Source organism: Aythya fuligula, chromosome 9 (genome assembly GCF_009819795.1).
Source record: "Aythya fuligula isolate bAytFul2 chromosome 9, bAytFul2.pri, whole genome shotgun sequence".
Taxonomy (NCBI): domain Eukaryota; kingdom Metazoa; phylum Chordata; class Aves; order Anseriformes; family Anatidae; genus Aythya; species Aythya fuligula.
This window is the reverse complement of record NC_045567.1, coordinates 2821040-2845693: the sequence shown is the minus strand read 5'-3', so window position 1 is coordinate 2845693 and position 24654 is coordinate 2821040. Positions and strand designations below refer to the sequence as shown.

Sequence of the window (24654 nt, the reverse complement as noted above, 5' to 3'; positions counted from 1 at the left end):
AGAGTTTAAGTTGCTTTTTCTGGCCAACTGCATCCTTATCCTGCTCTGTGCTGATAATGACAGCTAGAACAACAACAAAGATCAATTGTCACAGGAGGTACTTCTTTTTCCCTTCCTTTTGAAACAGGCAACCAACAACTTACTTTCCCACTGAAACAGTTACACAAATGGCTGTAAATCAAATCTGAAAACACCTCAAGGTCGATGAAAGCCAGATTCTGGAGGGAGACAACAGGGGTAAAAAAATATCAATACACATGATATTTTAATACAAAATATTAGCTTTTTTTTTTTTTTACACAAGTCAGTTTTTTAAAATATAGAACCTTAAAAAAAATGAACAAATTGCTATCCACACACTATAAACACTTCTTTGTGCTCAGTTTGATCAAGTTATCAGAACAATTTAAACACCAGTCCATAAACACTGCCTTGAAGTTTTATGAAAACTATGCCGCACTGTGCACTACCATTATATGTACAGTGTGAAGCGCCTTCTTTCAGTTTTAATACCGTAGTAGAAACTGTTCAGTTATCAGGTTCTTTGTGCAAGGATTTCACATTCTACTCATGCTCATGACAGATTTGCGTTACATTTCAGTTGCACTGGTATGAGCAACCACATGTAATTCTGTGAATGTTCACTGTAAGAATGTCCGTACATGTGTTGAAATACATAATCTGAAAGTACAAGTTCTTCAGCTAGATAAAAGAAAGTTTGTTATTGTTAGTTGAGGGGAAAGACTAGCCTGATTAGCCAGAATTTAACAATTACTAAGCACTGAAATGAATTTTGATTTCTCAAAGTTGAATAAAAGTAATTAACTATTATATTTTCATAGAGATGAACTAAATAGCATGTACATCTCAGGAATATTTGTAATCGCCCATTTTTTGAACCCACAGAACAGAAAAAAATCCCTCTAAGTTGGAGGTCTTAAAAGGTCTTGTTTTAATAGTAAATCATCCACAAGTTGCAGGCTGTTAGCCAAGTAGGTTTAGGATGATTTACTTGCATTACAGCAATTTACACAATTGAACTTTATGCATACAGTACAAAACTATGAACAAAAAGGTGAAGCAAACTTTTTTTATTTATATTCAGGTAAAAACATTAACCTGATGAAGTAAATTATTGCAGATTTGAGAAATCAGCACATAAAACAGTTGGACAGAGCATTGCTTACAGGTGCTTTATCTGTGTCAAAAGACAAAGGCTGAACTGTCTGTTCCAAGCTAGCGCTGAGGGGACAAAAAAAACTACAAAAGTAACCAGGAACTTAGATCAAGAACAAGAAAATCGTTTACTCAAACAGGGAATGAAACAGCTAATTTGTCTTTTAAAAAACTTTACATCAATTCGAAATGCTCTGGCCTTACCACAATACACACTGGCCAGCCCAAGCTGTTGGACTTCAACTACATGAAATTCTTCCTAGCCTCTAGTAAGAGGCTTCTGCTGCCTGAATCACTGTGTAAACAGCTCTAGAGCGCAGACTGGTAAAGACTGTCACCAGTATATCTTACCACTACAGTAAAACTATGCTATAAGAAAGGTTCTACCTAGTTACAAAGGCTGAATTATATTGACAATATATATTTGATTTCAGTAAAATTTAAATTATCTTAATCAGAGAAAGAGGCATGGAGCAGTTAAATGCTCATGCTAACCAAAACATAACAATTGTTGAATGTTGCACACAAAAAGAACCAAGTGAATTGCACATCAGACAATACATGAGGATGGGTAAAATTAGAGGCAGGTGAGGGTACACAGAACTAGTCTACTAAACTAGATTTGTCAAATACATGGTGTATTTTAATTTCTGTACTTATGTACAAAAGTTGTCTTTGGAGGAAAAACTTCAGACTTCAGCTAGATGGATACACACAGCCCAGTATTAAACTGCACAGCGACATTTATTGTTCCAGCCTGGAAAAACATCCCTTTTTAAATTTCACACAGCAAAGCAAGTTAAAAACTTCACTCATCAAATAAATGATAATTTAAACAAGAACTTGCTAAAGAAACCTTGTCACAACAACTTTTTAGGGCCTGATCACTTTAAGTCCAAAGGGGCCTTTAATGAATATCAACCAAGTGTCTTTTGCTTATAATCTGCAAGCCGTTTTTCTACAACAAGAAGGCGTAACACGTTTCCTTGACTCAGGTGATATATTTAGAAAAGAATCATGAGTTTCTTGTTTGCTGTAACAGGCAGACATTGCATTTTTCATTGTGATCAGGAAAGATGGAATGACTGCTGCCCTTCTCTTGCAGCTATTAAGAGTTTTTCACGCATTATCTCAATGGTTGAATAGTCCGGCAATTTGAGATAGTTCACACAAGTCATTACTGAGGGCAGGAAGTCATCTGGATTCTCTGTAGACTCAAATGTTTTGCGTACAATTGTCAGTGGAGGATTCAAACTTCGAAAGCCTATTGAGAAGAGAAGAGATTCAGAACAGCGACAGCAGGCAGACATCTCCGAAAACCAGCTCTCAATCCATGCTTTTCAAAGTTTAGTATATGGCTTTACAAGGCCATGGAACAAATCAATCTTTTCTGTAGAGTAGCTTTCCAATATTAATAAAAGAAATAAACTAGACCCCTCTATTTTTAGTCGCATTCTTTATTTCGGGGAAAAAGACATACTGTTCCAAGCATGTTTTGTTATTCATACACATTTTCTATGATTCTCCAAATTTGACTGCGGTACCAACCACATGTTCTCTAGCTAAGGTTTTTATACTCCTAACCCTCAATCCTACCTGCACTCTCTCCCCAAAAGAGATTTAAAAAAAAAAAAAATAAACATTTCTTAAAGCAACTTGTCCTTATGTCAATTCTTCCTTTATCTAGGTATCTTCCTATCTCTAGTAGAGAATTTTAGTAGTGTCCAGACAAGAGTATGGCAAGAGATGTATTTTCTAATGATGCCCAGCAAACACAGCTAATTCCTCAGCCTCCCGCCCCCCCCAAAAAAAACTTTGACATTCAAAAAACAAGGAATAATGGTACTAAATATTAGAATTTCAGTTTTGCTTAGAAGTTCTACATATTTTGAACTTTGCCCTCAGATAGGTTATCTGGTAACATGAATTAAACTAGGAGAGAGTCCCTCACATGAGAATATCATAAGATTAACACGGAGTTCATAGTACATGTATAACTCTACTTTAAGTCTACCACAAAACACTCCTAAAACTAGAAATTGCAAACATATGAAGTAAAATAAACAAGATTTATTTTCCCCTTTTACTGAAGGGATCAATCCACCTATTCTGAAATAGATCGGTAAGTCTTGATATCACATGCAGTAATATGCAAAAAACAAAACCTACCTCCTACAGGCAGTCTGGGGCTACCCGTCACAAACTGAAGAAATAGTCTTTGCTGCTCACTATCAAAGCTACTGAGAATTTCAAAGAGATACTTCACTGCTCGACTAAGAGGGGGAAAAAGAGAGAATTTAAAATTTGTATTTAAAATAATTGCAGTCATCTTCAGTGCAATGAATCTTCAAATACATAATTTCCACAGCTTGAACACATATAAAGGTTATTTGGATGCGCATGTTCTATTGCCAGTACTTTTTTTTTTTTTTTTTAAATAAAAAAGAGACCAGCACCATATTACCTGTCATGTGTATAACCGTGATCTGGCCTGCAACACTCCATTAATGTCTTTGCATCCCAGGTGTCAGTTTTGCTGCCACACAAGAGCTGCTCCAACTATAAAATAAAAAAAAAAAAAGGAATTTTTCCCTTTCAGAACTCAATGCAGAGTGAGTATTGTGTTTTGATTACTACTATAGTAGCAATAGTATCCTAATCTGCTTTTTGGAATACCTTGCTTCAAAACGACCTTAGTCACACCAAACAGCCTCCCTCCCCACCCTGTTTTTTGAATGCAATAGCTTTAGCCAAATGACAGCCTCATTTGCTCAACCCGCCTTCGCACTCAATCCACTCCTACATGAGATGTGGCATGTATCTCTTAGGAAGGTGATGCAGCTGTAATAAGCAACTTACACTGGGGGACTAAAAATGCCTTAAATATTTTAATACAATTTTTACAGTTATAAAGATGTTAAAACTTTACTATTTTGAAGACAACTAGGGAAATTGAAAGACTAGATTATTTACACTTGCTTTTTTAGAAATCTGTTCTCTTCTCTGAAAGAAAAAAAGATGTAATTATTAGAGGTATATCTGTCAGACGGTAGTTTCTGATTTTTATTTCAGCTTTTCTTGCTTGTTCTTTCTATGCACATGGGTAAGCAGAGTTGACATGCTACAGCCAAAGCATTAAAAGCTTTTAGAGATGTTCTTCCAGGATAGACAAGGAGTTGTAAAGCCCAGATCTCAGTGAAAATAGTTTCTCTTTGTGAACAAAAGTAGAATTCTACAAGTTCTTTATAATCGCTTAGAGGGCTTATGAAGAGGATCAAATGGCTTGATAGACTATCAGCAACAGAACCCTACATCCCACACATATATCCTATTAAGGACAAGGTATCTTATTTGGTACAACTCCCATTGCTCTATTTAGATCAACTATATTTGTAGATTAGCAATAGACTGGTGTCAGCATTTTGACGTTTCCAAAGAGAAACATGCATTAAACCATGGCAAACAGCGACAGAACAGAATCCCATCCACATCCTGTGGAAAGGAAAAGGGTAAGTATGCCACTTGAACTACATGAATTCGCTTTTTTAATAGCCTTACATTTGTTACAGAGAAAAAAAAATAGTGGTATTCTCTGCAAGTAGTATCAAGAGAAAGTCATGAAAAAGAATCAATACTAGCAGACACAGATCTAAGCTCTAAGAAACTCTTACACTGCAAAGCATCAAGAACAAAAGGTTTATGTGGTGTATGTGAAGATTTCCATGAAGACTTCACTAACATTTTCAAAGCATGTAACATTTCTTCATGAAGTCAAAGGTGTAAGTTTATGAAGGTTTATGAAGGCCAATCCTTGAAAATATAGTCTTCAAATAAACTTCCCAAAGGCAGAGTATTAAAAAGTTCTCTTTTCTAGTCTGGACAACCATAGTTGTGTCTCAGTTCAGTCCACTTTAACAGTTAATGTGGTAGGTGTGAAAACAAGGCATCAAGATCAACTATTCTGTTCTTTACTTTCTGTTACTGCCTAAAACTGTAATAAAAAAGCAGATTATGTTTTTTAATAGAACATTAAGGTATCATCCACATCTTTACCTATAGCTATTAAGAGATACTATAAGGAACTAGGTAGTTTCCATGACAGTATAGAGCCTGTATACATAAACAGAAGCCCTTCTCTAAGCATAGCTGGATCCACTTATCTTTAAAGAAAACTGTTCATAATAAAAAGAGCAAATGACTATTGAACACAAATCTCAAACATTTCAATTTGTGATTTAAAAGACACCAAATTTCACTACTGTGCAGCAGATGCGTAATGCTGTCAGACAGCATGTGTTAGGACCGCACAGCATTCAGTGCATACCTCAGTTCAGACTGTTCCTACGTATTTAGTCATAAGGTTATAAAAGCATCATTTAAGAACTCATACTAACCTCCTCAGGATAGAAGTACTGAAGATGACTGAGGGGGAAGACCGATTCAAACCCATCTCTGAAAGAGTCAAACTGTCTGGCAACGCCTTCATTTAGTGCCCAGAATATCACCAACTGCAAAGGTGGGAGGAAAAAGTTTATTTAAATAAAGGAACAGTAGAATGATCAAAATTGCACAAAGACTAAAACTACAGAAAAAAAAAAAAACACCTCCATATAAGCCTAGCCATATGCTCACTACAGTTTCAGTAAAATTAGAGCGTTAATTCATGGAGCTGTTCTACAGCATTGCCTCGTTCTGCCTTCATTTATAAGCTTGGACTGCTGCATGTGTTCTAGTGCAGCGCAACACAGTTGCAACAAATCTCAAGTGGTCTGTCATTGCAGATTAGCAAAAGTCATTTGAGTTCAAACAAGCCTCATAGAATACCCTAAGCATACAACTCAGACTAATTTCAACAACTTCACTGATTTTATTTCTGATAAAACAAAGCTAACACACAGAAATCAAAAGAGCTGGTTAAAACGATTCTATTCAACAGAATATTGCAAAAACAAATCTAAACCTACTCCAAAAAGAGTTTCAGATACTTTTACAAGGCTAAGAATCTTCATACGCTTCTCTCTTTAACACTGACCATGATGCTTAAAGGATTTGTTTCAATATTGCAATATTGCATTAGTTTCTCCTCTAGAGAAACATGTAAATTCCTTTTCTAATATATAGGTAGAGGAAATAATATAGTAAAAAAAAAAAAAAAGTTAAGTGTTTTAATCCATATGGAAATGAGGGGAGCCGGGGGGGGGGGGATACCTTGATTTTAAGTCATTTTAAGAATCATAAGGCAAAAGACAGTAAGACAAATAGGGTAGGTTTTGGGGGTGAGTTCTTGCTTGTTTTGGTATTTGCAGTTGCTCCCTCAGGATTAAACAGACCTTCCAAAGAAAACAGCACATACTTGAACAACAATCCTGGTCACCTGGGCAGGAGAAGAGGGGAGCAGGGAAGACATGACACAAACGATACTAGATTTCTTTTCCACAACCTGCAGTAAGTACTAACAACCACTAGGTTCAAAAGTATTTTATACATGACCGATTGCATGCAAAGCTCACTCTTGTCAGTTAGTGCTACTGACTATCACACTAGCCTTGGATATCCTCAGCTGTAGCAGGAAATGAAGACTGGTTGTAAAGGAGGATGTCAACACACAGCTTATTTTTAAGTGTCTTAAAAGCTCTGACCTGTAAAAAGCTTTGGAAGGCCTCTAATGATGCACCTGAGTATGATCAGAAAAATCTTATTGATACTGCTGGACTGAAGCACATAATTAACTCTGTCACAATATTTAAAAGTTAAGTCCTGTGGGAAGGTAGAATGACAACTGCAGGAGAGGGAGAGAGATGCATAACGGGGAAGGTTATTCCAGCTTTATGAATTACTCTCAATTGTATTCCAAATCAAAATGACAGTGTCCAATAGCAGTGCAATTGACGCACAGGAAACTATGCAGAATACTTGATAAATATACTGTTTCTATATAGCAATTCATCTTAATTTTGATATAGATACCAATGTTTTCTCTGATTACTTTTTATTTACCATCAAGTCTGTACTACTAATTAACACCATCTAGTTTAAGCTCTCCTTTAAGGCCTGAATATAAAGACAAGAATAGAAAAGCTATACAGATGTCCTTTAAAGAAAACAGTCCCAAAAGCTAGCTGTTTACAAAAAGCAAAGTTTATGTAATGATCTACTTTTCATTTAAAATGTCAGATGCCTGCAATAAAACAACTACAGGACATCTGAGATGCCTGTAAGACTCTCACCATATTAGACACCTGATACAGGCTGCCTAGAGGGAAAAACTGACTGCAAAGTGTATGGAAGTCAGACTTGAAAGTAATCTTTCTTAAGCTTTCCTCAGTAAATCAGGAACACAAATGTTGTTTCTGACAAAGTCTGCAAACAGCTTTATATCCAAATATGTTTAATCCTTTAAGCTCTTCCTGAATACCAGACCACACTTTGAACAAAAGGTGATGAGAACTGGCTGTGTGTAACAGCTTGAATGTGGAAAATTAACTGGGATTATTCATTATTCAGCTGTGAAAACTATGGAATAACTTCAAAGTTTTTAATTTATATCCAACAGCTTATATGGCCGTTATCAAAACACTTCTACCATAACGTTACGTATACAATTTTATTATTCTTTGAAATTGTACTTGAAAAAAATTTCAGCCCTTTGAGTAAAACTGGCAGCAGACTAGCCAGGCAGAAAGTGTCTTATTTACCAATTGGAATAATGCATTTTCATGATGCAGTCCATTATTCCTATCCCCATTCTGCTCATGCCTTCATGTTATAGTATAGTAAAGAGAGGGGGGGACAGGAGGGAAGAATTCAGTACTGTTTTTAAACCTAAACCATTCAACTCTATCTTTAGTTTTTCTAGGTTTTATGTCCCTTCTAACATAGGAATCGATTAAGATGAAGGTATACAGTCAACTTATTATGGCACTGTATTGTTCCGTTCTGTCCATTTTTATTTTTTAACACTGTTGCCTTGATTTCTACTCGCAACTAAGCTGGTATTTTCTTAAGTCTGTCTCCAAGAATTTTCATTATTACTGTAAAGGCTCAAAGCCCACTCAAGTGTGGTAGTAGGTTTACTATCATACAGAAGCATGAAGACTTGTTAAAGATTCTGAAAGCCCACAACTCAAATTAACCCAATTACTACAATATTTTTAATCCAAAAAAACATGCTTCTAGGTATTCCTTATACATATGCCAAACTTTTTTGTACTACAGAATTTACAATTAAGGTGAACTGATTCAGAGTTTGGTGTTTGGGGTGGGTGTGGATTGCTTTCTTCCTCCCCTTTACTGTAATAAGCTAGTACAGAGGCAATGAGTAGGAAATTCTTCACTGTTCCCAGTTAATGAGCATGAACTGAAACATAATGAAATGAACTGCTTTGGATTAAGGTGAGGAACAATTAAAAAATATAGTCCTAGCTTTGCTTGTTACATACTCTGAGGTATTCCTCTAAATTATGGATGGTGACTGGCGTGTCTTTTCCCCCTTTTTTCAGCTCTATATTAGGAAACCCAGGGAGTGTGAAGTCCAGCCCTAGATCTTCCACTGAGCAGCCATTCATAGTCAGAGCCTCCAATGCATACTGTAGACTTTCTTTGGTCTAGAAAAGTTGCAAACAAAAAACAGCAAGAAGAATTCATTAACATCAACTTATCCAAAAAGTTATTACTTTTAAAACAATTTTGACAAACATTTCCAGAGAAGTATTATTGTTAATATGTTACAGTACTCCTTGCTTTCCTCTGTATTTTTCAAACATAACAGTAAGCCAAAACAAACCAAATAAACCATCTCAAAGGATAAGCCTGAAAGATCTTAACAGTAGGATTTTCTCTAGCAACTCTGGGATAATTTTAACTTCTCACGTAATTATTTAGAAAATACTGTTGCAAGAGAATGAGATGTGTAATACAAGAGTTCTTAACCTGTTTTTTCCTTACAACAGTGAATAGCATTCATACTTGGCAGGCATACTGCCATTTTTCAGCTTTCATCCATCAGGTTTCAGGTTTCTCAAACTCTTGCTGAGAATTTAAAAGTAGTGATCAAGGAGAAAGTGATACAGTGAGATGAAGAGGAACAAGGGCCCACAAGCTTGCAATACCTTCAACTAGTAACAAAGCAGACACATTAAGAATAGAAATTAGGTTATTACCACCTGAATTGATTAACAATGGATGCTACAAAAGAATATGCATTCCACAAGTATTTTTATCACCACTCTGTAAGTGTTATTTATAGCTAAGAGTTGATAACCTTGTGAAAAAAATTGGGATTCCTCTGCATCTGTAAAAACTTGTTCACATGTGAAGTCAATTTATACCATTTCTACATAATAGCTTTTTCAATGGGAAAAAACACACACAAAAGGCACTTTTCAAGAAAGCCTGAAAGACTGATCAAACCAATAAACCCAAGCCTTTTTGAATGTTCAAGAAAAAAAAATAAGGATAGAGCTTTTCCCTGATACTAAAGTTGGTAATCTTTTCAAGATGAACCAAAAGGAGACACTCCCTTATACAGGCATCTCAGTTCTAGCCATTTCTTGCCCATGTTTAATCACACGCAAAAATTCTGTAATAAATTTCTAATGTTAGAACAGATTTCCTAGAACGGATTTATCATGAAGTCTACAAAGAAGACCATTATAATTACTAGCCACTGAATCAGTAACGTTAAAACTGCTCCTTCTATTAAAAACATTATCAGTGCTACCCCAGTATTAAGCACTATCATACATTCTCAATTACAGCTACTTCAAAATCCAAACACATATAAAGATGTACTCCTCCTTCCTTAAGTTCACTTTCCCACCTGCGTTTTGTCCTGTTCAAGTCTTTTCTTTTGTCTTACAATATCTTCAAGGTGATATATTGATTTGGCTACTACTGGATCAATACTGAACAAGTCATGTGACGTCAAGGAAGTTTCCTGCCGTAACATCCACTTATAAAAAGGAAGTCCAAGAGGAAGGTCCACCTAAGAATTGAAAAAATGTATTGCTGAACTGTTAGTCTTTTTAAACTATTATCTTACAAAATTTTTATCTCTTGCCTAGATCTAGAATATTTACTAATTCATAACTCTCCCACATACCAAAACACTAAGTGTTTTTAGTTGAGGTATTTACAGTTGAGTAAATACAGGTGACTGCCTAAAGCACGTCTTAGAACATCCACCAAGTTAACAGCTGGTATAATAATTATCCTAAAATGATCTTGAAAAAAGATTGAAGAGATAGCAACGCAAGGCAGACATTTGCTTTTCCTTTTTTCATAGTCTTAGGAGTTACTGTAAAGATCTTCAACATACACTATCCTTTCCCCCTTTTCAAAAAGGCTCAACTGCGTTTCTTGACCCAATCTGCTAAAGATGAAAATCGCAGAATAGCCTAAGTTGGAAGGGACCCACAAGATCACCAAAACATTTTCATAGGATTCTTAATGATACTTTTTCCCTTCAACAACTGGGAACTAGAATTCTTATCTAACCCTTTAGTATCATGTTTTCTGTTTTAAGCTTACCAGTCTAAAATCCATGATTGCCTTTGCCATTAGTTTTCCCAAAAAGCGGAACTTCATTTTAACTTTTGCAATGTGAGCTGGCTTGGCAGTTCTACCAAAAGGAAGTGCAAAAAGGCCTTGAAGATTATGAATATACTTGGTACCTTCCTGGCTTCCTGTTGAGAAAGGGTGAGGGGAAAAAAAAAGTTCAACATACACATTGCTAGTTTCATTCTGGACAAGTTTCAAAAAGCTATCAGGTAAGTATCAACTTAGAATTTCTTGTAAGATTATAAAAGAAAACATCCATAGACTTAGAATCAATTCAGTATCAAAACAACACCGGTAGCTCAGGTAGTAAAGCATTTACCTTTTGGATTGGCTAAAGTTACTTCTTCTCCCCTCCAAAGGCCTAAATCCGCTCTCTGTAGTTCCTGAGATACAAGTGCATAGAACTCTAGTGTAGGGCCTAGGCCTGTGCCAACCTTCAGAGGGGAAAGCAGGGTGCAGGGAAGGGAGAGGAGCGGGGAGGGGGGAGAAAAATAAGTAAGTAAACAAGAGTCTATTAGATCACTTTGAATATCTAAACCCCAACTTACACTGAGAAAATATAGTATGTGACAGGCTATATGACAACTGCACTGCAAAAAGCCTCTAGACAGTATAGCTATGCCAACATTTACAATACAATTGAAGCAGCTTAGGAAGACCACATATTGGAGCAAAAAATAATGGAATAAAAGTATCAACCACCTAATGATCATATTATAGAAATGTAGCTGTTCCCCAGAGTTAGAGAAAATGTACTCTTCAGAATAGGATTGATAAGATTTAGCATAACAAATCTAAGTTTTTCCTAGCAACTAAGAATCATAGCCAAGTGAAAGAGGGATAATTAACAAAGTTTTGTAGCACCAGCAATGATAAGGACCAAGAGTCTGACCAAGTCATTCTAAGGAAGTTGTAGCTTTTTGTATTAATCTTCATCAAAAAGGGGGGTAAATTAGACTGCATTGACATTACTTACTTCATTCTCATACTGGATTTCCAACATGGCTCTTGAACTGCCTAGATCCTGCATCACAGATTCTGCCTGTTTCAACAGCTCATCTCTGTTCACAGTGCGCTACACATTAGAGAAGTTTTAAGTAGTGAAATTACGTCTGTAAGTCCCAGTTCCCAAGGCAGTTACAACAGGAAAAAGTTATGCAAGTTTTTTCCACCCCATGCTAGTTAGTTCCACAGTTCAACAATTTCTAAGTTAATACTTCTATAAAATAATTCTCTCCTAAATAAAAACTGACTAGGAATAAAACATTCAATTAAAAATGAAAAACACTTCACGGTTGTATATATATAATAACTTAACAGGTACTACTCCTACTAGGAATCTGGCAGCAGGACTGTAACACAACAGAAGTGTTGTAATGTGCTTTTACATACCTCAAAGTAACATGTTAGAACCAGACTAGAGATGCCCAAGTCCAAAAACTTAAGGAAATAATATTCTGTTCTGCCCTCTCGGATTCTCTAGTAGGGGAAGTGGAAGGCTTCTAAGAGAACACCACTAGGATTCATGGTGGAAGCTATGTTCTAGTTGGCTAGATTCTCACTTCTTTTCTTCCAGAGATATTCAAAAACATGCAGATCTAAAACTAAGATCTGCTGTATAGTAAGGATAATCTCTCTCCGGACTCAAGGCAGACACCAACACACTCTCCATTAAAAATAGTCATGGCTTCATTTCATCATGTTGTGACAGTATTCTCCCAGCATAGAAGGATAATGTTGCCATTTATTCAAGTAACACTGCCTCTACATCCTATAGGCTGAATTTCAGAGTTTTACCTGAAGCAAATCAGGGGTTTACAGACAAACCTACAGAAATATCACTAACATAACCTAAAATTTGACATTCATTCCTGGTGTATAATTTCAGAAACTGTAAAGATTCCACTTCCAAATTAGGCTGGTTCTGGAAAAGCAGTGTGGAGTATACTGTAGTGCCTTCTGCCATCTAATGGCAGATATCTAGAAGACATTGTGCTTTCAACACTGGGACTTGGAAACGAATGAAAACAAGCCTCCCCTTTACCTGTATACTACCAAAAGTTGATGTCTTAAACTTCTCACAATGATATTCTTAGAAACAATAGCAAAATTAACAAGTCACTCATTCCATTTTTGAACAATATATACCTACTTTTTTCCTGTCCAGTCGTGGTGCCACTCTGCTATCCTGAGAATCTGACTGATTGATTTCTGGATTAGTATCCAGTAGTCTTTGCATGGCTCGATCACGATCAAAAGCAGTTACATAAAACAGCATTTGCCGGGTATCAAACGGAAAGAAAAATGGGCTGTAAAGAGCATTGGATTTGTTAGCTGAGATTTGACTAGCATCTGTGGCTACAGTTTAAAACACAAATGTAGTAGCCCTGAAGCCAGTGCTTTATTAAATGCTCTGGTAAAAGCAACCTCCAAAGAAAACCCCCAGGACATGAATTAGCTCTGGGGAATGCACGACAATGCTTATGACCAAAGTATAGAGATGGGAAGTTAAAAAGGCATCACACAAATCCAAGAAAATTCTGAACTCTTCCAGGAGATACCAACTCCAGTACTGTACCAGAAATTAAGTATTTCTTTACTTGTTGAAGACTGCTTTGCAGTTAGGAAATCTGATTCAGATAAAAGATCTTAAGATAGCTCAAGCTCCTGTATTTAGAGGAGAAAAAAGGGAACCAACCTAGAAACAGCACAAGCACTCTACCTTTCATCATTTTCGGAAACGCTTTAAATGATCTGTAAAAGACTACCAATTAGAGAAGCTTCCTATTTGTCAGTTTTACTATTCTTGAAGACCTGTGCATGTTAACAGTGTAGTCCTCCACTGACATCACAACTGAAAAAATTGTTTTATGGAGTAAACGCTACAGATATTTTTATAAGAATATACACTGATAATCACTAAATTTCTTAATAAAAATTCCGGACAATAAATTATTAAATCGAACCACTGAAAATTAAAAGGCTAAGTAGTCTCTCTAGGGTTGAACTTCCAGTGTGGCTTCAATTAACATGCTCGAAAAAAAGCATGAATGTCAATCCTGACTTCTCATTCTTTCAAGCGCAAAAGTCTTAGAGCTTATAACATAAGAACTTGATAAAAGATCTGTATTTTATCTATTGTTTTAAAAATATTTCCTTTTATACCATATTGAATGTGCTAAGATAAATGCAATGAAATAAGAGTCATTACACAATTTAACAGGAGAATAAATGATACAAAGAACCACATTTCTGTTTCAATCAGAAAGTTTTAAACTGCTCAGGAATTCTCTTAAGAAGTTGCCCAAACTTTGCAGCCAGTCTAACCATCCACGCTTGGTTTAAATTATGCAGCAGAGGTGTATCATCCAAGCCTCACTATGCAACTTAAGACTTGTTACTACACTTTTTTCTCCCCCAGTACTTTCAGAAGTGAAATATATGCTGCACCTGGGTTGCTCAGCCAAGAGGCCTACTGAACTCAAATTAGAAATACTACACAATAAGTCATTCATACCATGTTTTTCCAAGTTCTGTCAGCCAGGTTGGTATGTTTCCTGTCATAATTACCAAAGGATCCTGAAGCTGCCTGTTTGCTTTTGCTGTCAGTTTACTGTTGATAAATTCTGATGTTGGAATAATCTCCTTGCAGATTGCGTTCTGCGATGTTAAAGAACAGGATATTTTTAGTTAAAGAAACATTGGGGGAAAAAAAAGTCTTTCTACAGTATTTTAACGCTTCCAATTTGCTTATCACAGGAAAAAAGTTTCACTGCTACTTTAGCAGTGAATAGAGTCTGACTAAAAAGACAGAGTGAGTAGGTTTCTACTACACATTTTCTTTCCTGGATTAATGATATTTTTGAACTTGAAGAAAGTAACATGGAAAGCATTTAACATGCTAAAGCATACATGACTGACTATATGAATTCATAGTCTTCATCAGAAGTTAGATAAATAGGTATGAGAAAGAAGACAGTATTTACATTGTTCTTTTTTTCTGGTTGGTTGATTGCAGGGCAGGGTGTAGGATACAGACCAAACAGAGAGAGAAGGCTATTTTATGGTGTTTCTGGACAGCTGTTTGTATCGAGTATGAAAGTGATTTTACAAGTGCTATACTTACATCATACAAATAATACCAGTATCGACTGATAGCATGTAAAACTCTCAAAAGAAGAATAACATCTAATGAAGGATCTTCAAACGTTATGTTTTCAGGTGGAGAAGATATGAGGTAAACTTCTAAAGGATTTAATACCGAAGGGCATACACCATCTAGCATGAAAAAGAAAAACTGTTATCAACACTTATCAATCAAAAGTCTCCCTAAGATTTACATTAGAAACCTAGGTAGTATTGTCATAGGGTATTCACTCAACCAAACAACTTCATTAGACAATTCATTTAGTACTACATGTTTAGTTTTAACATCAACATTAACGTGTGCTTTCAAGGAAGCTTCTTGTACTACGTATGCTTTAAAATGTCTCTCTTCCTCCCTATCCTTTCAGTAATTTCACGAGTTAACATACTACCACAGCAACACACTCACCGTGCCACAGTTCATCATGCTTTTTAGAATTTCTAGGTGAGGTTTTTGTTGGAGCAGTTTGTGCTCTTCCTCTTTTACCACCAACGCAGTCCTTACTACCATCTTCATCCTCTCGCACAGGTTTGTACCTAAAAAGGTAATTCAAAATTAGTATTGCATATACGGAAGGAAAAGTTACAGAACTGTTAGTTTGACTACCATAAATTTACTTCAGTGCAAGTTAAAGCTGAAATAAAAACTTCAGTTCTTGAGTTATATTCAATTTTTCTTTATTTATATCTCTCTCTCAAACTGGAGAGGCTGTCCCTTGATTTCTCCAGCCAACTTACCAAATGGTATGTGTTTTTGTCCAAATCCCAGCTCTTCCTAATGGGTTGCTTTCATCATCCGTAGACTCCCTCTCCTCTTCAGCTTGCAAACTGTACTGCCTAACTGCTTGATACACAGTCATATTATATGGCAGCAAGTGATCTCCAATGTAAAATTGCAGTCTATGTCTCACATTCCCTGAATTTAAGAATTGAGCAGCCTGAACAAAACAAAAACCAGAAAACCACACAAGTTAGGAAACTTCACAGAATCACAGAATTTCTAGGTTGGAAGAGACCTCAAGATCATCGAGCCCAACCTCTGACCTAACGCTAGCAGTCCCCACTAAACCATATCCCTAAGCTCTACATCTAAACATCTTTTGAAGACTTCCAGGGATGGTGACTCCACCACTTCCCTGGGCAGCCTGTTCCAATGCCTCACAACCCTTTCAGTAAAGAAGTTCTTCCTAACATCTAACCTAAAACTCCCCTGGCTCAACTTAAGCCCATTCCCCCTCGTCCTGTCACCAGGCACGTGGGAGAACAGACCAACCCCCACCTCAAACTTGTTGCTTTCCTTTAAGCTTCTTTCTATACCATCCCCTTCCCTTACCCACAAAGGGAATCCTTACCAAAGATTCATCTATTTCTTCATCTGACCCATCATCATCACTATCCTCATCATCTTCTCTAACTCTTCCATAACCTGAGAAAAGAAAGGAAAAAGACATACTTACTTGCTTTTACACAAAATGTAGTAATGCTTTTGTACTCCTTTATAAACCCCACTTCTTAAAACGCTTCCAAAACACGTAAATTCAAAGATGTAAGGTTCATCCATTTTAGAACAAATTTCAGTATTTTTCAAATATATATATTTCAAATTTGCGAACTCCCCAAATTATAATCAAGTTCACTATCAGATTGGCTACCCTACTGTTATTTAGATAGAATTGTTTACAAACAGGAAACGTTTGTCCCAGGAAGAGGCAGCTTTATTTTTCAGCCTCACTCTACCCCCACTGTGAATGAGATACATTTATAAGTACCTCACGTTTGTCTTCAGCATAATCCTCAGAAGCTTTTACAGGACTTTATCTTATTAAGCAGCAAAATACACACAATGACAACATAAGACAAATACCTCTAACTACAAGGTATCTTTCAATGGCTTGTACCAAAGCCAGAGGATCAATCTTCACAGGTCCACCCTTCCACTGTTTCACATTAGCACAGTCTGGGTGTCTTTGCAGCTGGCATTTTAATTGATGTGTATTGAAGAACTTTAAAGCTTGTGATCCTCTGTTAAGAGAAAAACTCAAAATAATTTGTGAAAAAAAGTTGCTACACAAAGAATCTAATAACCATAATTGCATTAAAAGTGCATTAAAATAGGCTTATACATGCATTTAAGAATCCACTTGTGTTCATTCACAGAGTATAATTTCTCATCTTATTTCTTTAAGAACAAACTATGAAGAGTCAGATATACAGGTGAAGGTTTTTATTCTATAAGAATTCCAGAATCTAAGTTGGACAAAGTTTTATTTCCAACAGAAGCCGCATGGTTTATGGGAAAGTCCAGTTCGAGGTCTGATTATAATATGGCCTATACTGCCCATCTTTGAGGTATGAAGTTCTTCAGTGGTCAGCTGATGACACAGAAGAGTTAGAGCCGTGTTTACCTGCAGTACTATGAGGATAGGAATTGAGGATGGAAAATGCAAATCTCTCTCATGTTTTTTAATGACCTAAAGAGACAAACCAAGACCTTCTCTGTTTTTTCTTGCCAAGTATAGTTTATACGCATGTTGCAAGCTATCAATACTCAAGCTAATAGTTCTTACTCAAACCTCTTACTCTTGTGCTGCTTCTGTTTCCAGGTACTAGTGAAAGACTACCAAATCTTAATGCCTCAAAATCTTAATTGACATAATCTATAGTAAGACTAGCAGTCAAACACTGCTGCAGTAGTCTGACTTTCCACATTTAGTATTCTAACAAAAAGTAGCAGAATTTTTCTTTTATGACTAGCAAGTGTGACTTTTGTAGTTATCCCTTTTTATAAACATAGTGCATATTAGGAAGGATTAAGATTACAGAGCATACACTATTTGAAAAAGCTAACACCAAGAACAGTAATTCCTTCAAGTATTAGAAAACCATATATTGCATTCATCCCCAGTAATTTTTATTTAAGTCTCACTAAACAAGTACTGAACTTCAGTGTACATTATGCTACAGCATGAGGCTCTAACACACCTATTATAATGGATGTTCTATCACAACTGGTGATAAAATGTCCACTCTGTCTTGCTACTTGAAAAAGAAGTTTATGGCACTTCAAGCTTTAAAAGGGAAGGAGTGTGGAAAATATACATATGCTCTGAAAACTATTCTTTAATTTTTGAGTAGTCCAAAGAATATCCATATAATTAAACTGAGCCTTCAGGTAGCACCAAAAATACTCCCAGAACTCGCATGCAGCCTGTACTCTAGTAGACTTTCTAGCTGCTATACACTGAATGAAAAATAGTATTGATTTACTACAGAAAAGTACAGAAAATAAACTGCAGAAATAGGTTTTCAGTAGTTCAAGTTTGTTACTTAGAACATAAATATTTAATAGGATTCTAAATTTAATCTATATTAAGATCTATATTAAGACACAGGACATGTCTACAGTTATTTTAAACTATGACAGCCAACTGTTATCACTCAATCTATTATCATCCAAGAGAAGAGAACCTGTCCAAATAAAGTTGAGCACTGTAACACAAACTTGCAGCAGTTCATCACTTCACTAAAAAAAGTGTTACCAACAAAGATTATGTCTTTCTAGTGTTGGTTACATGGGGACAAGGAAGATGTGAATTTTTGAAGTTTAAGTTCAGTGACTGCATCCATCCCCACTCTAAGGGGGAAGTAGTTTCGGACTGTCACCAAAGATCTGTTTAAATATTCAACCCCTCTCTGAATAAAAAGAGGCAACTGTGTAACTGCTTTTGTCTTTAAGAGGGTCAGAATTCTCCATTACCTCCTGGAACTTTCAGTGTTGGTTGAATCAAGGCTTGGCAAACAAAAGCTTCCAACGGAACTGTTACCTGAGCATTAATCCTTACCTGCTCCCTGTTCCATTTCCACTGGGGAAGTCATGCACTTTGACCGGAAACTGTTCCATCTGACTGAGGCAATTGTTCATTTTATGGACCAATGCCAACAAAGGTGCATTTTCTAATGGCTCTAATCTTCCAAGTGGCTCTTCTCCAGGAAGCTGGAATATATTCAAATGTTTTGGTTACATGCTTCAATTAATGCGCCTTCAATAACTTTCAACACACACAGTACACAAAAAGGTTAGAACTCAGTGCTCTCACTTAAAGTACTAGCAATATCAGAACAACTAGACTACATAGCACATGAGACTTGTTTCAAGAAGGCACTTTTCATTTAGTTTAACAATTAATGCTTAAAATCTGTAAGGCTATTAAATCTAACCAGGAGCAGGAAGCTTCACTGAAACAAGGTATTCTAAAGATTTTTGTTCTTTAAAGACACAGAATTCTGTGTAAATTGTAGTGTTACATATCTTAGTCATAAACAAAGCATTCCTTATAGCACCTCAGAGTTAAGGTCATTGCTGAACCTCTCCCACAGTCACGTATGTACAACTTAAGAGAAAGAAAGCTAAGAATGCCCAAGTAAACAATAAAACTTACTGGAGAGGAAAAAAATACGTGAAGAAATCTTTTTAATCTGATATCCCTGCTTACAGCATCTTTCTCACTTTTAGATGTCAAATAAAGCAGCAGTTGTTTCACAAATCCACTGTGCTGGATTTCAAATGAGGAGACGTCAGATTCCGAGACAATGCTACGGATTTCTACAAGGCACTCTGTTCCACCATCCACCTGAAAAAATATGAAGATATTTTACTACCCAAGTAATAAGGGATTAAGAAACACTCTCCTCCCACCACACAGAAGAGCTCTTACAGGGAAAAAGGTTTCTTTTTAGTAACTCAATAGAAGTCATGACTGAGAAAGTAAATTGAGGACAAGCAACTTCTCTGTTCAAAAGTATACATTAGAGGTAACTATATATACCACCACCACCCCCGGCTTTTAAAAGAAATGCAGGGTCTTATTTCTGTCTCCTGTAAACTAAAGATGAGCTCCAAACAAAATGCAAAGAAAAATAAATACTTGTACGGTACATCTGTGTGGAGAGAAGGAGGTGGTAAAGTTTCATATTCTAATGATTCCTTAGGTCAACCTAAGTCAACTGTTTAGTCTAAATCTTGAACTTGTAAAGTAGCTATTTGTCAAGGATCACAACTGCCTGACAAGCAAGGCTCAAATTCTTGAAATTCTACTACATTTGGCCCAACCTGTATTTCTTCTGTCCTTTCAGCTAAATACTACTAACCACTCCACAGCCCCTGCCTGAAGTTCTGACTACAAATTATGTTCTTCTGCAGGTAGAAAGTCAATCTCTAACACTTAACTGCAGAATTTTTGAATCAGAAAGAAAATGCTTGAAGTGATACATCACCAGGAACAAACAATACCACTGTTAACGCAAGTCATTTATCATAAAAGATAATGTGTCAAAGGTTATATAGAAATTAAAAAAAAAAAAAGAGCCACAAGTTTAAGAAACATTGCATCGTTGCTTAAAATAACGAAAACTACAGTTAAAATATTGGCCATATTGTTTAAGATGGCCAGCTTTCCTCTAGACCCACGGCCTCCTCTTAAGCACTTGTACTGCTTCAATTCCCACCCCTTTCAAACAAGTCTGTCACTTCTAACCTGGAGGTTGAGTTGTTCAGTTGCAGTGCAAAGTCTCTGTAAAACATTTAGTGCAGGATTGCTTCCGTCCATGTTTTCAGAACTAAAGTAACGGTCTACAAATTTATGGGCCTGCTCCTTAATCCAGCCCTTAATTTTTTCTCTGTAAAGAAGCATATACAAGTCATTTGGCCATACGCTTAGCATTTGCATATCTCAATATTACAAGTAACAACAACCAGACTACTTCTCTCCATGCCTAACAACAAGCATAGATAACAAGCCTTCCCTTTTATTCAAATGTAATAAAGACATTTTATGCTGATTACTTGTTGCACACATTTTTTCCCAATTCTCCAACTTTTCATAGCATATAGTAATGTACTAGGGAAAATAAGTTACTTTTTCTTCCTAAAATTCTTATTAAAGACTGGGTCGGGAAGATCATCTAGTCCAAAGATCTAGCTCAAACCCCCTCCCCCGTCATGCACAAAGCCATCTTTCACTAGATCAGGTTGCTCAAAGACCTGCCCAACCCAACCTTGAATACCCTGAGTGATGAATCCACAGTTTTTCATTCTTTTCCTAGAATTGTTTTTAACAGTGCTTACCCCCAAAATATCATTGATGTGCTACCTAATCACCTGATAGCTTTTAACAAAGTGGCTGCACCTAAAAATCATCTTCACAGTATGTGTATTTTGACTTGCATACCTGTTATTGGAAATTGTATCCTTGGAAGCAGCCCTTGCAAGACCACTTACTCCTGCTGTTCGTGCTGGTTCAATGTTATTACTGTTAGACTGTGTGCTTAATCTTCCCCATGTTTTAGGATTTAAACTTGCCAAGAAGGAAGATTTAGGAGATTGAGTAGTTGTAGGGCTTTTAGCTGTAGAAAGCAAAAAAAAATTCAGAGGATCTCCTAGAATCAATGTTTATTAGAGCTAGCACTGTTGACAGCTTATAAGCTTACTTTCAATTTAGGAGTTAGTGTCACATTATGCATATTTTACCTTGATTGTCTACTTTCTCATCATCTCTTGGAGGAGAGTATTTTGGTCTCCTTGGCCCTCGTTTTGGCAGTCTTTTTCTCTTTAGAACATCACTCAGTCGTCTGTCCAAATTTAAGAATAAAGTATCATGATTCCATCTGTCACATTCATAGGCATACCCATCCTTTCCATTCAAGATGCATCTACCAGATATATCCTCAAGGATATAAAAGGTTCCAATCCATAACAAGGGGGAAACAAGGGAAGAACAGACAGAGGGGGCCTCAACTCTAATTTAATGGGAAGGACAAAGTGATTACTCCATCGAGAAAGAAGGGACTTGGCTTGCTGTCACCCCTGGCAGTCAAATACAGACAGGAGTACCACTGAATAAAGACATTTGAATTCTGAGGAACTGTCATAACTGTTCATAACATGTCGTCATTCCTTTATTTGAATGCATTTAATACAAAATATACACAAATTATTGAACAAACAACAAAAGACACTTGACCTGCTTGCCCCTTATTATTAAGTTACGGATGACTCCTCCCTCCAGTCCCCAGCAGAAAGGAGCCACACACCATAGCTAGCACTTCTCTGAAAGAATCCTCTGAAAGAATCCCTGTCCTCAAGAGTTACATGAGACTACAGCTGTTGCTCTTGGCATTCTCCAGTCTCTCCCCAAAAAGCATGGATTGTTTCCTACCATTACATCATATGTATCAGGTCACTAGTTTTTGTTTGGTTGTGGTTTTTTTTTTCTTTGTTTTAATTGTTTGCTTTTTAAAGCATTTCACATGAAATGAGTTAGAGCTACTAATTGGTCACTTCAACACCTCTTCATTTTACTAACTTGAGAGGAAAATACACAGCAAAATGCAGCTGATACTGTAGCAGCCCACATCAGTCAAGATTATTTTTTTTTGAAGAGAAAAGATCAGATCATTTGTTCAGAAGAAATAGCACACTTACCCCTGTGGGCTCAGATCCAAAGAATCCTCCCGGCTGTGTTGTAGGCTGGGAGAGCCCAAATCTGCAGCTGCATTACTGGCAGCAGTGGCTGTTCCAGTACTTATTGTTGTAGTGGTACCCAGCGTTCCTGATCCATTAGTGCATACTTTTGGTGGGCTTGTTAGCAAAGCCTCTGACTCTGCTAAGTTTTTCACTTGGTGCATCACTCCTTCAAAAAAGAAGTAGTCTTTATGCTTGGGGGGTCTTTGGGGCTTTTTGAGGGGGAGGTTGGGGATTGTGTTTGCAGAGACAGAAATAGGTTTAACCTGTGGTTTGACTATTGCACCTTTTGCATGCGCACATATTTTAAAAGCAGATTAATTCTTTCTGAAAAAAAATTAACCTACAGTTTAAAAAGAAAAGTGACAACAGCATTAACAGTGGCTAAAAAGTCATAGTAGCTTCAGACTCCCCACCTAAGATTCATTCATTTTGTCCAGTAAGACTACCCATGTAACTTCTGCTAGCCTTCTCCAGCCTAAACTTAAGTTCTCTAGCATCTAGTAAGCCTGTACAAACTTGTTTCAGATGTCAGAAAATACATGTGTCTCCTCCAGAGCCTTGGTCAGCTCCTCTCCAGTCATGAGGACAGCTTACATGGATTTGCCTTTATTGCGCTTGACAGATGGACTTGTTACAATTTGGGGAAAGGGGATTTGGACACACACCCTACCCCCAAAATACTAACTACAGAGGGAGGGGCACAGAGGGGTACAGGAGGGAAATAAAGAAAGGATTACCTTCTCTTCTGAAGTAAACGCTAAAAATGTCAGGTAGCTTTTGCATTAAGATTTCTGCCATCTGCAGGGCTCCAACTACTATCTTAAGGTCTTGACTTGACAGCATGGAGGCAATATGACTACAACAGATGATTTGTTAAAGTCAGGTTTGTCGTTTTTTAAAAAAAAAAAAGAAAATCAAGCCAGTTCATCTTGCATACGCTCTCAGTATTAATTCGAAACAAGCAAATTTCACTGCACTTTCATAAGAGTTATAAGTAAAAGACAAAGTTCTTCTGCCACCTAAGTCACTTATGCCAAGTTTTTACATGTGGCACAAAGGAAATTAGTTTAGTTTTTCAAAGGTGGTACAAAGTTTTTCAAAGCAAGCAGTCAGTTTTCTAACTGCATCCTTTTGTCTACACCCCTATCCTAATAGTATAGCAAGTAGGGGATGTTTCATGAATAGAACTGAACTTTCCAGCATATTGCCTGAGAAGTCTGTTATTGTTCAGAATATTACCTCAAAATTCACCTTGCTACAGGCAAACTTTAGAAATTAGGAAAAACAGTAAGTAGTAATATTTGACATAACTAGTACACAGAACCATGTAAGTAATAAGAGTTTCTATTATGGAAGTCTACAGTCAGCCCTACTGCAAAATCTAAGATTAAAAAAGTCTTGAGAAGCTAGGCAGACCCAGCTTTGGGCAAACAAATAAAAGGATTTATAAAGATAAAAGATAAGTCAATTTGAGCTGTAAGATCCAAACTAGTTTCATTTACAATTTTTCATGAACCTACCTTGAAACAGCATGGTTTTTCAGCACATCCTTCAGAAGTTCAGCATCAGCAAAATAAATTATCCTAAGTATTGCTCTAAGGCACTTGTGTCTAACAGCAGGTCCAGCTGAAGAACTATATACTTCATAAAGGACACCAAACAATGTTTTAATAAAGGATTTTGCCAGTTCTGGGTCTTCTTTCATTAGTTGTGCTCGGGCATCATCCTTCTTCAAATCTGAATGTCCACCTGTGAGAAATTGTGCAACAAATCACTGCATAGTTCTTTGCATCTCTGCTCCAAAGTGCTTGTTTTTTGTTTGGTTTTTCTTTTTTGAAACTGAAAAAGTTTAGATCTTGAACTGAAAAGATATGCTAATCTAGTAAACAAGAGTCAAACTGATATCAAGAACACAGCTACAAATCCTCTTCTTCCAACAATGCCAAATTGTGTTTATTCCATTGTTATATATTTCTGTGCCATAGCAAAGTTTTTTGTTTGTTTTTGTGTTTTGTTTTTTTTTTTTTTTTTAAAACAAAAACAAAAAAAAAGAAGTATGAACATTGTTTCATAAAACTCCAAGCCAGGAAGCCTCCCCGTCCCCCAATTTTTATGCATTTTCAGTCTGCTGAAAAGGAGGTTCATACGTTTAAAATAATGTATTTCAATTTGAATGGTTGTAAAGCTGTCTTCCAGTTATTCAAACTAGTTTGATGTGCCATAGGAACAAGAAATGTATCAAACAAGAAATG

The 24654-nt window shown here is 36.5% G+C and overlaps 1 protein-coding gene across 5 annotated transcripts in view; it reads right to left on the bottom strand.

The window, feature by feature from the left end:
* Positions 1-928: 928 nt before the first annotated feature.
* Positions 929-24654, bottom strand: part of TRIP12 (thyroid hormone receptor interactor 12) — a 76634-nt gene continuing 52908 nt past the window's right edge. For 3 of the 5 annotated variants that reach the window (XM_032193430.1, XM_032193426.1, XM_032193427.1), the window contains 24 exons: positions 23923-24151; positions 23140-23258; positions 22361-22568; positions 21407-21507; positions 21108-21282; positions 20415-20556; positions 19320-19511; positions 18723-18874; positions 16745-16917; positions 16233-16306; positions 15619-15818; positions 15290-15417; positions 14861-15012; positions 14252-14394; positions 12887-13043; positions 11711-11809; positions 11054-11168; positions 10705-10859; positions 9995-10159; positions 8616-8780; positions 5571-5684; positions 3641-3735; positions 3346-3449; positions 929-2440 (listed from right to left, as the gene is read on the bottom strand). In XM_032193430.1, the coding sequence (XP_032049321.1) occupies positions 2244-2440; positions 3346-3449; positions 3641-3735; positions 5571-5684; positions 8616-8780; positions 9995-10159; positions 10705-10859; positions 11054-11168; positions 11711-11809; positions 12887-13043; positions 14252-14394; positions 14861-15012; positions 15290-15417; positions 15619-15818; positions 16233-16306; positions 16745-16917; positions 18723-18874; positions 19320-19511; positions 20415-20556; positions 21108-21282; positions 21407-21507; positions 22361-22568; positions 23140-23258; positions 23923-24151 (3554 nt within the window). In that variant the 3' untranslated portion in view covers positions 929-2243. The remainder of the gene's footprint in view (positions 2441-3345; positions 3450-3640; positions 3736-5570; positions 5685-8615; positions 8781-9994; positions 10160-10704; positions 10860-11053; positions 11169-11710; positions 11810-12886; positions 13044-14251; positions 14395-14860; positions 15013-15289; positions 15418-15618; positions 15819-16232; positions 16307-16744; positions 16918-18722; positions 18875-19319; positions 19512-20414; positions 20557-21107; positions 21283-21406; positions 21508-22360; positions 22569-23139; positions 23259-23922; positions 24152-24654) is intronic. The other 2 variants (XM_032193428.1, XM_032193431.1) reach the window with 1 other exon arrangement.